General features: G+C 33.1%; 1 protein-coding gene across 1 annotated transcript; it reads right to left on the reverse strand.

Annotated features, from left to right (window-relative positions):
- Positions 1–1,578: 1,578 nt before the first annotated feature.
- On the reverse strand, positions 1,579–5,759 carry LOC147544927 (protein STRICTOSIDINE SYNTHASE-LIKE 5-like). The gene is made up of 4 exons (XM_086637962.1): positions 5,197–5,759; positions 2,600–2,907; positions 2,026–2,158; positions 1,579–1,932 (listed from the first exon to the last, which is right to left on the reverse strand). The coding sequence occupies exons 1-4, from the start codon at positions 5,632–5,634 to the stop codon at positions 1,651–1,653; spliced, it is 1,161 nt and encodes a 386-aa protein (XP_086494088.1). The 5' UTR covers positions 5,635–5,759; the 3' UTR covers positions 1,579–1,650.
- Positions 5,760–15,627: the final 9,868 nt, after the last annotated feature.

Raw genomic sequence — 15,627 nt, forward strand, 5'->3', positions numbered from 1 at the left:
GCCCGAACTAAATATAAACGTGCTAGTCTGGGCCTCCACTTGGCCTCACCTTGCACAGGTTGAAATAATGTTGCGTTGGGTGGGTTTTTTCAACCTTAAATCACGGTCGGGCACGGGATTGGGCCTGGTAAACTGTGGTTTGCCTGGGACACTAGACTTGTCCTACTAGTATTGGATTATGTATGACCATTTATTATTTTAAGAGGGTATCGTAGTCTAGTATTGACCAGTTTCGCTTTATCACTATTAAATCTAACAACATTATGTAGAAATTAGTGTTTTCCTTTTCAGAATATTAAACAACATATTGCACAAAGACAAAACTAGGTAAAAAGAGGTAGATAATTGTAATATAAAAAAGCAGAAGAGTTTAGAAAGGAGAACACGAGGAGTCCAGGAAAGATAATGAAGACGGTAGGAGAATCTGAGAGGGTAGGAGGGGAATTCAGCGAAGGGAAATGAAAAAAACGATTCAATGCCATCTTTACCAGCAAAGGGAAATCAATAAGAAACAAATGGGAAGTATATAAGGATAAAGATAAGGAAACAAGAAGAGGTAGCAAACCTGGGAGGAAGAAACGGAAGAGCCTTCTGTAGGAATGAAGATTTTTTTTTAATTGTTCAGCGTGTCTTCGAACCCTTGACCTCTAAGGTGGAAGATTACACCTCTTACCACTCCAACCAAAGGTTGTAGGAGTGAAGATGTGATCATGGTGGTAGTGGTGTTGGTTATGTTTTGGTGATGGTTATGTTGGTGTCATCATCTGATGTAAACAAACTGGCAACGCTAGTGATGGTTAGTTATATAGTTGGAAAGGTAATTGAGTTATTTGGTAACGTGACTGAGTAGTGGTGGTGGTGACGTTGATATTCAACTGACTCAATTATTTAGGTAAAGTTATTACCTCTACACTAACTATTCATGTAACAGGAAGTTAAATCTAACGTTTATTCAACGGTCAATAATAATCTACAAGTCCTTTGTAAAATAATAAACGGGCATGTCCTGTCGTGAAATCCGGTACTTATGTACGACTCTTTAGCAAAATAATCCAAAAACGAAATCTCTTCTTTAAAGTTTCAAATTCCTTCTCTGAATTTTCTTACAGGAAAAGAACTTTTTTTTAAGAAATGAATACTTAATAGGGGGACTTGTTGGGTCCGTTTGAGAAAAATAAAGAGACATGAATACTTATAAGTGTGTAAATCTTCAGTTTCTGGAAAAACAAAGAAACATGAATGCTCATAAGTGCATAAATGATCATACTTGTTATGAATGCTAAGTGCGTGGAAAAAAATATTGAGCCAAACGCTCGGTAACTTTGCCAACCAGATTGGCCCACGAGATTCAAAATCAAACTCAGCTTGATATCGAAATATATTTCAAACCGACGCGACACTAGCTATGAGGTCTCATGTATGTTCGCCTATTGTGGTAAACAATTTTTTGTCGAAATTATAAAGGAATCCCATGCTATTGTAATACTTTTTTTTTTGTAAAAAGATGCTAATGTTTATATCATGTGATTTTTACCTTTCTACTAAAATGTAGATAGCCAAACACAAATTAACTTCAATACTAAAAAGATAATTGGAACTAATGATCTCTAAAACTTAGAAACTACAACCAGAACAATTGAGCAAGCAAGCTCATTTGGGTACATGAATGGTACTGTGTTTTGTTAGATCCAAACGACTAATGTAATTATGCATAAGAGCACCAAAATAAAGATGATGACCTATCTTGATTCCACCAGTGATAGTTCCTAAACCAGGATCTGTATAAAGAGCTACAATTTCTCCTTTCAAATCCACACCAATCACCCCTCCATTTCTTTGTGTATTTGGTATCTTTATCCCTCTTCCTATAATTGCTAGTGTCTTTCTAAGCCATGGGTACCTCATTATTGCATCCCAATCTAAGCTTTTTCCCTGCACACAAACATAAAACAAAGTTTTAAATACTTATATCATTATAATTATCAAAAAAACGTTTCTTTCGTTGGAACACGAATATTATTATACCGTAGCTAATCCAATCCAATATCGCCCTTCTCCATCGTATCGAATATTATCGGGATATCCTGGCAAATTATCCACAAAATTCTCTACTTGTCCTTTCTTTTCACCTTCAATGTGATATTTTCTACACCTTCTCCTGTATTTCAAGAAAAAAAAACATATCGAATCAAGATAATCCAACAATGACCCAAGTAAACAAACTAGATATGTGGTTAATTCATTTTTCTCTTTATTAATATCTAAATGTAGTAGGATGACAAACTCAAACATGACAATTTGGGCGTAAACTATAGACTATGATCCCACTTGAAACGTCTTGCCCCAAGACATGTAATAATAAGAGATTCAATAACGACAATTTCGAGGGGACTCAAATGACAAAAATCCCTTCTATAGTTGGACTAGACGCCATAAAATATGTGGACCTACTAGGGATGTCAATGACACGTTTTATAAGGTGTGACCAACCCAATTTATATTGGACATTATGTCATATTCGAATCTTTAATGTAAATTGTCGAACATCTTCATACTGTCTTTTTTTTCCCGTATATTAAACGAGTAATGAAATACTTACAAAGGGGTTTCACAAAAAATAAGAAGATCCCTTTGTGGGGAGAGAGTGACACCATTAGCAAAGTATAGATCTTTGAGGAGTACTTGTGTTTTGTTAGTTGAACTGTCGAATCTGAGTAACCGACCGTACGGCCTTCCTTCAAGTATATCCAACATGTGGTGGGCATAGCTGTACTTATAAGATGCATCACTAAAATATATGATCCCATCTTCAGTCACATCTACACCGTCCGTCAATTTGAACTTCAATCCATCTGCTTCATCAGTCAATAATCTTATTTCGCCCTCTTTTGTTACCTTCATTAGCCCCTGTGTACATAGATGTAATAAGATTATGGTTTAATTCCAATTTGAAGCAAGTTTGTGCCCAATTGAAAAACCTAACACACAATACTATATTGGGTGGTTCTAAAGGCACTGGTCCAAAAGACTGTTAGCGGCCTGGCTCTATTAGCACCAGGCCCAAGAACTAATTTCTCTGTTAGCACCTGCCTCATCTGTAAGTAGCCGATCTCAACTAACCTAACTCTAAACTCCATCTAAATCTCACAATTTGAAAATCAATTTAGAGAAAAACCTTCATTTTCTCTCCCTAAAGCTCAAAACCGAACCTCAAATTTTGTTCTTAACAAGTCCTTTCACTCTCTAAGTCTTAGAATCAACAGTCATTTGGTGAAGACGGATAGTGATGAAAGATCAAAATTTTAATTTGCCCTAACATTCTACCGGACGGACTGGACCCGTCCGAGACCTAAGAAGACCAAACGGATCAGCTGATCCAGGACCTAAGAGGACCAAACAGATCAGCTGATCCAGTACCTAAGAGAATCAAACGGATCAACTGATCCGGGACGTAAGAGGATAAAACAGATCAGCTGATCTGGGACCAAAGAGGACCAAATGAATCAGCTGATCCCGGACCTAAGAATATCGATGATATTGGACCTTTACTTCTTTTAAAAAGATGATTTAACACAGTTGAAAGATGAATATCTCACTTGGATTGATGGTTTTGTTTATTTGAGTGACCGCCGGTAGGTGTTGGAGAATGTCGGTAGTAGTGCACAACCTAGGATTTTGTTTTGAAAGAAAAAAGAATTTTGTTTTGGAAGAAGAAGATAAAAGAAGAAAATGGAGGTGAACTTCACCCAGGTTAGTTGACCGGGTGCTTATAGAGAACTCAGGTCGATGGTCATTGACCCGAGTCAACAAAATGGTCGTCCGCTGACAGCCTTTTGTCCGGTGCCTTTAGAGCCACCCTACTATAAATCTGTCAGTCGAGCTAAACAGTCAAATTTTTATTTCTATTTTACCCCTCAATTAAAAGCCTCTTTAAATTTTAACTCTTTCCTCTTCACATGGATCTAATGACTGAAAGATGACCAACTAGCAGCCAGAGGCCAACAACCCTTGGTTGGAGTGGTAAGAGTTATAATCTTCCACCTTAGAGGTCAAGGGTTCGAAGCACTCGCTGAACTATTAAAAAAAACTAGCAGCCAAAGCGAACTTCATAAAATAGAAAATAAAACTTTCATCCCCTACTTTACTCTCCTTCCGTCGTAGGTAGGGGCCAAATTAGAATTAACGCTAAGAGTATGTATTATGTAAGTTTAAACTTCCACTAAAATGGCTAATAAGGTTGTAAAATATGAATAATATGATCCAGTCGTAACTTTCTTTTATTCAAATCAACTTTTACAAAAAAAAAAAAAAAATCGGTTTTTAAGTTCTTACTCATCTAAATTACTTATTCAGGTTGATTATCGGCCAATTCAAACCAGACAATTCAATTTTAGACTAATTAAATTCAAACATGGTGTATACACACACAAAGTTAGATCTACATGAACTAGATTCAAACAACAACAAAACAATATCACCTGGTCATCTCTATGTGGGGTTGCTCAAACAACAAAAAATGATAACGTCTTGCCAAGTGCTTGAAGTTTTGGTGTTGTACTTTTTATTTATTGTTCTTTGGGAAGTGCTACAATAACAAACTACTTGACAAAATTCTTGACTCAATGACTCACTTTCACTAAATAACAACTTTTTAAAGTTTGATTTTAATTCAGACCATCCTTTTACCCGTGTGACTCATCCAGTCAAAGATTTCGTCAAAAATCTTTTATACACTTAGCATTTCCCTTGTCATATAATACTATTTGATTGGCATAATGAAAAATGATTAAAAATAGCAAGAAGCAAAATTTAATAGCATTTGGCTTCTTTTGGTTATTGTTGTCTTATGTTACCTTTTTTTCTCTGTTTTTTTCTTGTTGAATTTACTTTTTTTTCTTGGTTGAAGTGTTGTCTTATATTACTTACAAATTTATTTTTTCGACAAAGTCGCGGAATGATTTTATAACACACGTCTTTGTTTACGTAGTTATGAATCAGACACATTAGATGAATACTCTCCATGGTGATTGAAATGTCTTAGCTCCAAAATTTGGAGTCTATTTCATCATGACAAGATTAAAATACTACGTGACTTCATCTTTTTTTTTTTTTTTTTTGTTGAACATACGTGACTTCATCTTATAAAATTAAAAGAAAAATTTATAAGAACTAAAATAAAATAAAATAATGACTCACTTTGGTTGACTCGGCTACAAAGAGTTGATTATCCGATCCGAGAACGATCCCAAGTGGTCGGCCACCAACATAAGCCCAATTTTCCACCTTAAAATCTGTGCCAGAATCGGTCAACTTAACTCGTTTTATCCACCCATCTTGACAACCCGTGTAGATGAGTCCTGTCTCGGAATCGTAAGCCATGTCTTCCGGACCCGGTAACAACCCATCCCCGATTTTCTCCATCACTCCAATTACATGATTATTATGATTCGCCACCGTCACTGGTGACCATGAGAGGGTTTCTTGAGGAAACGCCGCCGCGTTAAACTCGTCAACTCGGTATAACATCACCGCCAGTCCCACCGGAAGCACCAAAACAAATATAAGAGCTGCCCATAAACTCGTGTTGTTAGTGGTGCTTGTAGATATAGAAGAAGGTGACTTTGAATCAACCATAGCTCTAATTAGATCTCTCTCTCTCTCTCTAGATCTCTCTTTCTCGCTCTATTTATGCAAGTGAGATTGTGTTATTCTTCCTAGAATTGTAGTAAACGAGGGTGATGGATAAAAATAATAAATGTGTTATTTTATCATGCCACGTGTCCTCATAAATTCTTAGTACCACTATAAGTCAAAGAGTTAATTCCTATATGGCCCCCTACTTTGTGACCAGCTTCCTTTATGGCCCCCAAATTTATGTAAATTCAAATATGGCCCCCTATTTTCATGGAAATGCCATAACTACCCCTCCCATTAATATATTTTCAAAATAAATTTAGTTAGAAAATATCTCTCTCCACCTCACATCCCTCTCCACCTCATCTCTCTCTCCACCTCACCTCTTTCTTCTCCGACGAAGGTCGCCGGTCGGAAAATTTTCCGGCCGGCCACCTTCAACATAAAAAAAAAATAAAATCCCCCCTTCTCTCTCTCTAAAACAATAGAGAGAGAAATTCCCACGATACCAAACACAAATCAAAGCATATCTTATGCAAAAACAATACTTTCCTCCAATCACGTATTTCTCCTTCACCCACTCTCCCATTCAAGGTAAACAAATTCCTGTAATACCCACTCAATTTTTCATTCCCTTAATTCCATTTACACAAAAAAATAATCAAAATTTGCATGTGAAATCGACTGAAAAAGTTGGAACAAATCGACCACAATGGAGTTGCAGGAAGAAAGATATTCACCCAGAGTTCTTTGAAGATGCTAAAGTTTACTGCAACAATGAACAAGTGATGACAACTGGTGGAACCCAAAAAGAGTTTGTGGTTGATATTTGGTCAGGTAATCATCCTTTTTATTTAGGTAATAGATCTGTTCTTCTTGTTGATGTTGATCAAGTTGAAAAATTCAGGAAGAAATATGGTGAAATTATTCTTCCTACTAGGAAAAAATCAGCTAAAGGGAAGAAAAAATAGAGAGAGAGAGAGAGAGAGAGAGAGAGAGAGAGAGATTAAAACTAAGTAGAGTTTCTTTGTTTCTTCGCTTGAATTTGTTTAGGTTTATGGGTATTTTGATTTGTATCATGTTGGTGTAGTTAAAAATTGAAACTTGGGTTACTTTGTAATTTGAATGTTGATGAATTTCAATGGTTTAATTTTTGATAATTTCGTTGACTCTCTGGTTGGTATCGTGGGAATTTCTATTGTTTTTTGCATAAGATATGCTTTGATTTGTGTTTAATTTTTGTTTCTTCTCTTTCTCTCTCTTGATGAAACCAGACCTTCAAGGTCTGGTTTTTCTTTAGAGAGAGAAGGGAGGATTTTCTTTTCATTTTTTTTTTTTGTTAAGAGAGAGAGAAAGAGGAGAGTTAAAAAAAAAGTTTTTTTTTATGTTGAAGGTTTCCGGCCGGCGACCTTCGTCGGAGAAGAAAGAGGTGAGGTGGAGAGACATGTGTGGTGGAGAGGGATGTGAGGTGGAGAGAGATATTTTATAACTAAATTTATTTTGAAAATATATTAATGGGAGGGGCAGTTATGGCATTTCTATGAAAATAGGGGGCCATATTTGAATTTACAGAAATTTGGGGGCCATAAAGAAAGCTGATCACAAAGTAGGGGGCCATATAGGAATTAACTCTAAGTCAAATGAACTCTTTTATCACAAGTGCTACTGTTAAAAGTTTAGACGGCTAGACCTAAAATCACTGATGCAATTAGGTCAGTTGTTAAGGTCAATATGATATTTCAACAAAAAAAAAAAAAAAAAAAAAAAAAGGTCAATATGATAGTTTATGGTCTACCATTGATGCCACGAATTTACAACTTACAATTGATTTGTTGTATAAATAAATTTAAAACTATAGGCAATAGGGCTTAGTTAATTTCTATTTCTAACAAATTTCATATTTATAGAAATTAATTAATAAATTTACTTTGAAAGAAAATGACGTCAAAAAAGAGAATTCTATAAATTACTTGCAATTTCGTCTCTTGATAGGTTTTCGCCTCCAACGAAGTTCACATTAGTCATTAGTTAGTGTCTAAAATATGTTGTTACCTTACCACCTAGGGGGTAACCACCTAGGTAAAGCAAGGTTTGTTGTTTCAAAATATTTGACTTTCTTTAGGGGAGTGATATGGTGCGTTTAGGCTCTATTTTTTCTTTCAAAAATCTTTTTGAAGTAGGAGAAAATTCTCATAGGATTAAAACTCTTTTGTTTATCCTATATTTATGGTGACTAATATATGGACAACCAAGTATTTTAGATGGACAACTATTTTTGGGTCTGGTGTAAGTCAACTATCTTGACTTTAATTTAATAGGGGACAACTCCATAAAGCTTTAAATGTTAAAACAACAATTAATGGAAGGACTACAAACAAATATACTAAATTGAAAATAAGAAAACCTAATATCATTCTTTTTCTCTTCTTTCTTTTCTCTATACCTCTTTCTCTCTTTATCTTTAAAGGAGATCACCCGAATCTGCAATAGCAACCACAATTTTCTGCTGTTACAATGCCATTAGCAATAGAGTAAAGAGAGAGAAAAGAAGTTTGAGAAAGAAGAATAAGAAATTCTACTACAAATTACTTGCTTGATGAGTCATGGATGCATATAGGATTTGTAGAATGGATATGAAATTATAATCATGAGTGGGGGCTTTTCCTCCATGAATCAGACACTAGAGAAAAGTGGATTTTGAGAATAAATGTGTGTCCATTCACGTTCCTTGTTCCATTGACAGAAGCCCACCATGAAGTTCAACTTTTTTTTACGTTGGTTAAGTAAAATGCTATGTAGTGATCCAAGGTTCCATTGACATGATTCAGATTAATATTATTAGGGTTAAAACCTAAAATTCATATCTGAGTTTTAAGTTGGAATGAAAATCACTTTTCTTTTGGGAAGATTCTTCAATATTATCTTTTGAATTTATTTTTTTACTATGATCAACAATCTCTCCACAGATAAATTTAGTTGTTATTAATGAAGAAGAATGAGTCTAGGGTTTGTCGAAGAAGAAAAGGGGGAGGATTAGAACAAAAGATTCTATGTTTTAGAGGGGTATTAGTGAATATATTAGAGTGATGTCCCCTTATAAAATTGTTGTCCATATAAAATTTCTGATTTTATCATGTGTCCACATAAAATATTTGATTGTCCACGTATTGGTTACCATATTTATATGGCCTATTTATATGTCCATTTAATTGGTCTCCAAGATATCAATGTCAACCGATCCCCATTCTTTCAAATCTTCAAAAATGAGATGTCATTTACCAGTAAAGAAAACAAAAGAGAAATTGGAATGGGAAAGAGTAGAAATAGAAAGGTATAAATTAAAAAAGAAATAGAGGTAAGTAAAGAAGGTTGGCCTCAACAAGAAAAAAATTAACGAAGGTTCATTGGCTAAAGAAGATAAAAAAGAATAATGAGAAAGATATTTTGAAATCTTGAATTAAAAAGATAGTGAACTGTGGTAGTTTCTTACCTTACTATAAAGATAAGTATACTGTTCTGTCACGGGACACAACCACAAAGGGATGGAATCAGCGTGTTTTTATTCATTTCAATCTATTGACTTTGTTTTTCTCATTATTAAGTATTAACATGTAAGATAATGTTTTAAGGTGGTAATGCCACCACAAGATCTATTTCTGATCCGTTATTCTGCTAAATGTAATCCTAAATTTTTAATGAAATGATAGATATTGAAAAATTTGAAGTTTCACACCTTTAAATTTGCCAAGAAGCATCAAAGTGCTTTCCACGCCCTTAAATTGCCACAAACCTGTTAAGTGGATTCATAGTGGCCTGAAATGTTTGTCATATTCATCATTAATCAGAAGAAACCACAACAAAAGAAATACTAGGATTTTTAGAACCGATTTCTAATAAGAGTGGAGTGTTTGAACATTTTCTTTAGTCTCTTTCTTCAATTAACGAACTATAGATGACACATTAGAAAACTAAAAAGGAATTTAAGAACTCTGATTTCTAACAAAAGTGGAAGTGCCTAGAGACAAAACAGGTGAAAATGTGGTGCACCTGCAGAACAACGAGCATAAAGAAAAAAATGACGCGTATAAACGCACCCTGACAAAAATACATGGGAACGATAAATTAAACAAAAAAAAAAACAAAAAAAGTTGGAGTAAAAATTACATGTAATATATACTACAAACCTCCATTAGCAAAAATAAATTGATAACTAGCCCTAGTATAAGGCAATTTTAACTTTTTTTTTAAAGGGCAATTTTAACTACTTCCTACTTTATTTTTACCTAAAGTTTGCATAAAATAATAAGAGAGAATAGTTGGATGGACCACAACTATTGGACCACAACCTATATGCATCAAAATTGGTATTGATAGTGTGAAGCTCATTTAAGTTGAGTGCTCACAGGTATATCTCTCTACACGAAAAAAAGTCATAATATTTCGAGACAAAATCATAATATCTCGAGAAAAAATCATTATTGCGGTTTTGCAAGTACAATAGAATTTTTTAAGCAGGGAAAATAGATCTTTTTAAAAATATTAGATGGAAAAAAAAATCTGCTTTTGGTGCTTATGGGAAATCGAAACCCTATTCAAATCCTTTTACAGGTGCCCATAGAAGTTCGCATTCGACCAATAAGAAGTTTTATAGGCCCTTTGATAAGTTTTACAACTAGGCGATAATCAGAAAGATTAACAGAGATAAAGAATATTTAATGTGTTTCAGTCTAGCTAAAATCTCTCCTCGTAGACTCACGGTGATGCGGAGCAGGTGATAATGAGGTTTGGATTGCAGAAATGTGGCTCAACTCATGTGATCTTCGCCTTCGGGCGGAATGATACCTAGGCGCACGTAGAAACGACTTGGGCAGAAAATTGTTTGGACTTCTCGGCTGCTGATGGTTGACTTGCACTGTCCACACAAAGCACCTTATCATTTCAAATAGTCTACTTTTAACACACCGAACACTCTATATAAATAAGTAAGACTTTTCTTATGTCTTAGATGGGAGACTAATTCCAAAATACGTTTTGTAATTAGCCTCTTGGAATACCAAAATAGTTTGTTATATAATTTCTTCATTCAAGAGCTCGAAAAGACTAATCCAACAAGACGTCGTACTCCTGATTTAGGTAAGTCCAAGTCTCTCAACATTAGGAAATACTAGTCCAACTAATGTTTAGCTAGGATCCAATTCTAACCGACTACGTCCATTATTCTTGTAATTAAAGAAGTTATAGTCTAACCAAATTAAAGATGATAGATAAATTGTTATAGAAACAGAGAAGTGTGTTAGTCATGACTCATGAGAGAGAGTACCAGACACTTAACTAGACAGTTATGTACTGTTAACTACTAACAGATTCTCTAATGGATTTTAAGGGCACCTTCTCTAAGGGCACTCATCACAAATACAAACTTTACTTTTACACTCTTGATACACTTCTGGATACAGTAACTATTATTCTGAGCTAATATCTTATAAGGTGTAAATTAATATATTCTAGTATGATTATACTTAATTAAAGAAAAAGCTAAAGAGAAACAACATATAATTTTATGGGGAACACTCCAAACATATTCTCACTTTAAGTGAAATCTAAGCAAACTAAACTTACAACCTAATGCTTTTCTTGTACCTTGATAAAGAAGAAAAACATATTTCCCAAAAGCCATTGGATTTGCATTTGGTTCACTCAACTAGTAAACAAATATAGGTATGATTAATTGAAATATAATGAAATCAAAAAATATATTATAAGACCGTCTCAAATTATTCGGAGTTCTTACATTATATTATAAGTGGCAGGTGCAACCTCTACAACTTTAAAAGAATCAAACTACTTCTCAAATTTAAAATATTTGATGTATTTATCATTTTTAAGTTGTAAATTTCATGGTAACTTTTTTTTTTTTTTTTTGTTGAAAGAATTTCATGGTAAGTTTAGATACTTGAATATTTTATGTAAAAAAAATCATATAATATTAATTGTCAATAGGGACCTATTTGCCTAGTCAAAAAAGTCATACATATTTATTTGACATAAAAATTTGCTGCATAAAATATAAAGTTTATGTCCATGTGTATATAAATAATATATACCACACATAACCCAATAACAAATCTATATAAAAAAGAGTAAAAAACAAAATAGAATAAGTAAAAGAAATAAAATAAAAGAGGAAGAGAAACACAAATTGTATCAATAAAAATAAACAAATAATTTTTTTAAAGATGAATTTAATATATATATTTGATCATTTCCTTATTATAACTTTTAAATAATGAATTATTTTTTCTAGCTGACTTCTTTGCCACTTGCATATTTGATTATATCATCATAATGGAAATCATTTAAGTTGTTGGTTGTTAAAACAGTTCAACTTTCTTACTAGAAAATTGATATTGAAATTTAATAGTAAATAACTAACTAGATTCGTCAAACTAATACAAAATATGTAATAGAAAATTTAGATTTTAAATTTTGTTTATAACGGACGGACATGGCCCAACGACTCGATCTAATATTGATTAGAAACTAGAAAACTTTTGACTTTGAACACTATAGGCCGTAGTTAAACATATTCTCCGTGAATATATTGTTTTAGTGAAAAATTATCTCTCATTTTTTTCTAATTTTCAGTTTCTTAAGTGTTTTCATAATTTGCAACTGGTTGTAAGAGGTTTATAAATGATTGCAAGAGGCTGCAACTGCGCACAAAAGAATTGGAAAAGTATTGAGTTTTTAACCAAACAAAATATATATATGATTTTTAACCAAACGAATTGAAATACAAGTGTTAGGTTTTCAACTAAACAAAATATAAATTGTCTTTTTAATTTAAAAACACTTACAATTGGGCCGAAATATAACTTATTTTTTTAACTTAAAAAAACTTAAAATTGGGTTGTCGCTCAATTTCCTAAATAATATAATGATCTTTAATTCAATTGGTGATATTTGAGTCCCCCTTCAGAACAGGAGCAGAACCAGGAATCAGCGTTAGGGAGGGTAAAGGTGAGATCTAATAGATCATATCATGCAGGTTAGATTGGTCATTCATAAAAACTTTCTCGGGATCAGAACTAAACTTTAATGAAAACTTAAGATTTTTTGTAACAATGTCAAGACAAAATACTAACGAAAAAGAAATGAGAAACATTGAGAAGGAATACGGCAAGGGTAAAAAAAGATCACTTCTTTAGAGTTTGTATTGAATCCTAACCGATAGAGTAAATTTCGAATTTAATAGAAATACAGGACAAAAACAAAATTGATAAAAGTAGGGAGGTAAAAGTTAAGGGCCAAAATATAATTGGCCAAAAATCGGTAGGAAGGTGTAGTGAAAGAGATTCAAGTGTGGGTCTACAACTTTCGTAAAAAAAAAAGTGTGGGTCTACAACATAGCAATTGAGATCCCAACCGACTAGGCACAATTGAGATCAATCTACATTTGCTACTGCTCTTTACTAATCTAAAATCCCAGAGAGGGCCTTTGCCCTCCCCTGCCACCCTTAGTTCGGCCCCTGCTTCAGAATATAGATCATTCTCTAACTGGGCATCAAGTATTGTACTACATCTACTATTCTTCAAAATATACAACTTATGCACTTCAAAATATAATGTTTGAAATAAAACCAACTGTATGTCTCCTTAGAAGAATATTTGATGCAAAGTACATAGAGTATAAAACAAGTACAACCTTACAAAAAATGATCCTTATTAGTTCACTTTCCCTTCATGTTGGACCCATACCACACTCTTCCTCATTTCAAATGGGTCCAGTATGGATAAGCAACCACAATGTTGGGGAAGTTGATTTGATGGAGAGGTGAACTAGGGTTTTACAAATCTTTTTGGTCTTCCAATTATTTGTATAATCTTTAAAATCATATCACGAGTGTCGAGGAAGTTGTTGTTGTCATCTTCAACTTGAGTTATGGGTAATATCTCCAACCTTGCAAGTCAGCAAGTGAACCAGTCTTTACCAAAGTTTCTTCAATTTGAAGTTTGAAAAAATGAAACCCATCTTTCATTTTTCAAATCGGGCTATTGATCGAACCCGCTCGTCGGTACGAGTTGCCCGACTATTTTACTGGGCTTGGACGGGTAATGGCGGTCTGAAATTTGTATTTTGCCCGCCCGACATGTTCGGATACCCTAATGGTCACCATACCTAGGTATCCGTACCCGCCCGGACCGTCTACTGTTCTACCCGCGACTCCGCGAGTAACCCGTTCGTCCCCTTTCCCACTCCTAATGGTATATAATTGAGAGTTTTATGAAAAGACTTATGAGCCTGAAAGCTTTTCAATATAAAGAAAATGAGTTAAGCTAGGATGGGAATTTCTTGTTTCTGGGTTCTATCTTACAATCTACAACATTTAGATCGATTTATGACTACCAAGATTTAACTCACACAAATCTAAGGTTAAACCATCATGTGAATAACATACGTATCCAAAATAACAAGTGTATGAAAAATGTCATTTACACTAATGATGTTGGTTATTTTGGGGTAACAAACAATTCCCAATTGTTAGTATTTTAGGCTATATTGCATATAAATATCCTACACTAACTCAAGTACAAAAAGTAGAGAATGGTACTTTCTTATTTTTTTTCGTTCCATATCTTATCTTCCTGTTAAAAATAGTTGCAGTCTTGTTTATAGTTTCGTAAGATAAGATTATAAATACTAGTTGTCACGATACTTCAGACAAATAGTTAGGTCTTTGGTATAAGAAGAACGATAGCTGGTATAGACAGTACGTTAGAAAGATCAATTTATGTATTTGCTCTTCCTTTACCAAATTAGTTTAAGGGGGGGGGGGGGGGGGGGGGGTAGTGGAGCGGGACTTTCACAGACTTTCATAGACAAAATGTCTCGTAGACATTTCAAGACATTTCGGATGAGTTATTATAGACAACATGTGTTCATAGACATTTTCAAGACATTGAGAGTTTGTAGACAAAATGTCTTTATAGACATTTCAAGACATTTGATCCATAGACAAAATGTCCTGGGGACATTTTAAGATCTTGAGTCCATTGACAAAATGTGTAATGCATATTATATTTGTGCTAATCAAAAATATATTTTTCGACTTTTGTAGACATCTGTGAATATTTGTGGACATTGATGGACATTTGGTAGACATTTATTATTTTAATATTATTATTATTATTTAATCACATGAAATAATATATTAATACTAACATTTCAAAAATATATTTTTCGACTTTCGTAAACATCTGTGAATATTTGTGGACATTGATGGACATTTGGTAGATATTTATTATTTTAATATTATTATTATTTTTTAATTACATGAAATAATATATTTATACTAACATTTCAAAAATATATTTTTCGACTTTCGTAGACATCTGTGAATATTTGTGGACATTGATGGACATTTGGTAGACATTTATTATTTTAATATTATTATTATTGTTTAATCACATGAAATAATATATTTATACTAACATTTCAAAAATATATTTTTCGACTTTCGTAAACATCTGTGAATATTTGTGGACAATGATGGACATTTGGTAGATATTTATTATTTTAATATTATTATTATTTTTTAATTACATGAAATAATATATTTATACTAACATTTCAAAAATATATTTTTCGACTTTCGTAGACATCTGTAAATATTGTGGACATTGATGGACATTTGGTAGACATTTATTATTTTAATATTATTATTATTATTATTTAATCACATGAAATAATATATTAATACTAACATTTCAAAAATATATTTTTCGACTTTCGTAAACATCTGTGAATATTTGTGGACATTGATGGACATTTGGTAGATATTTATTATTTTAATATTATTATTATTTTTTAATTACATGAAATAATATATTTATACTAACATTTCAAATATATATTTTTCGACTTTCGTAGACATCTGTGAATATTTGTGGACATTGATGGACATTTGGTAGACATTTATTATTTTAATATTA

Source organism: Eschscholzia californica, unplaced genomic scaffold (genome assembly GCF_041429995.1).
Source record: "Eschscholzia californica isolate CP2 unplaced genomic scaffold, dmEscCali1.0.p SCAF_4, whole genome shotgun sequence".
Lineage (NCBI taxonomy): Eukaryota > Viridiplantae > Streptophyta > Magnoliopsida > Ranunculales > Papaveraceae > Eschscholzia > Eschscholzia californica.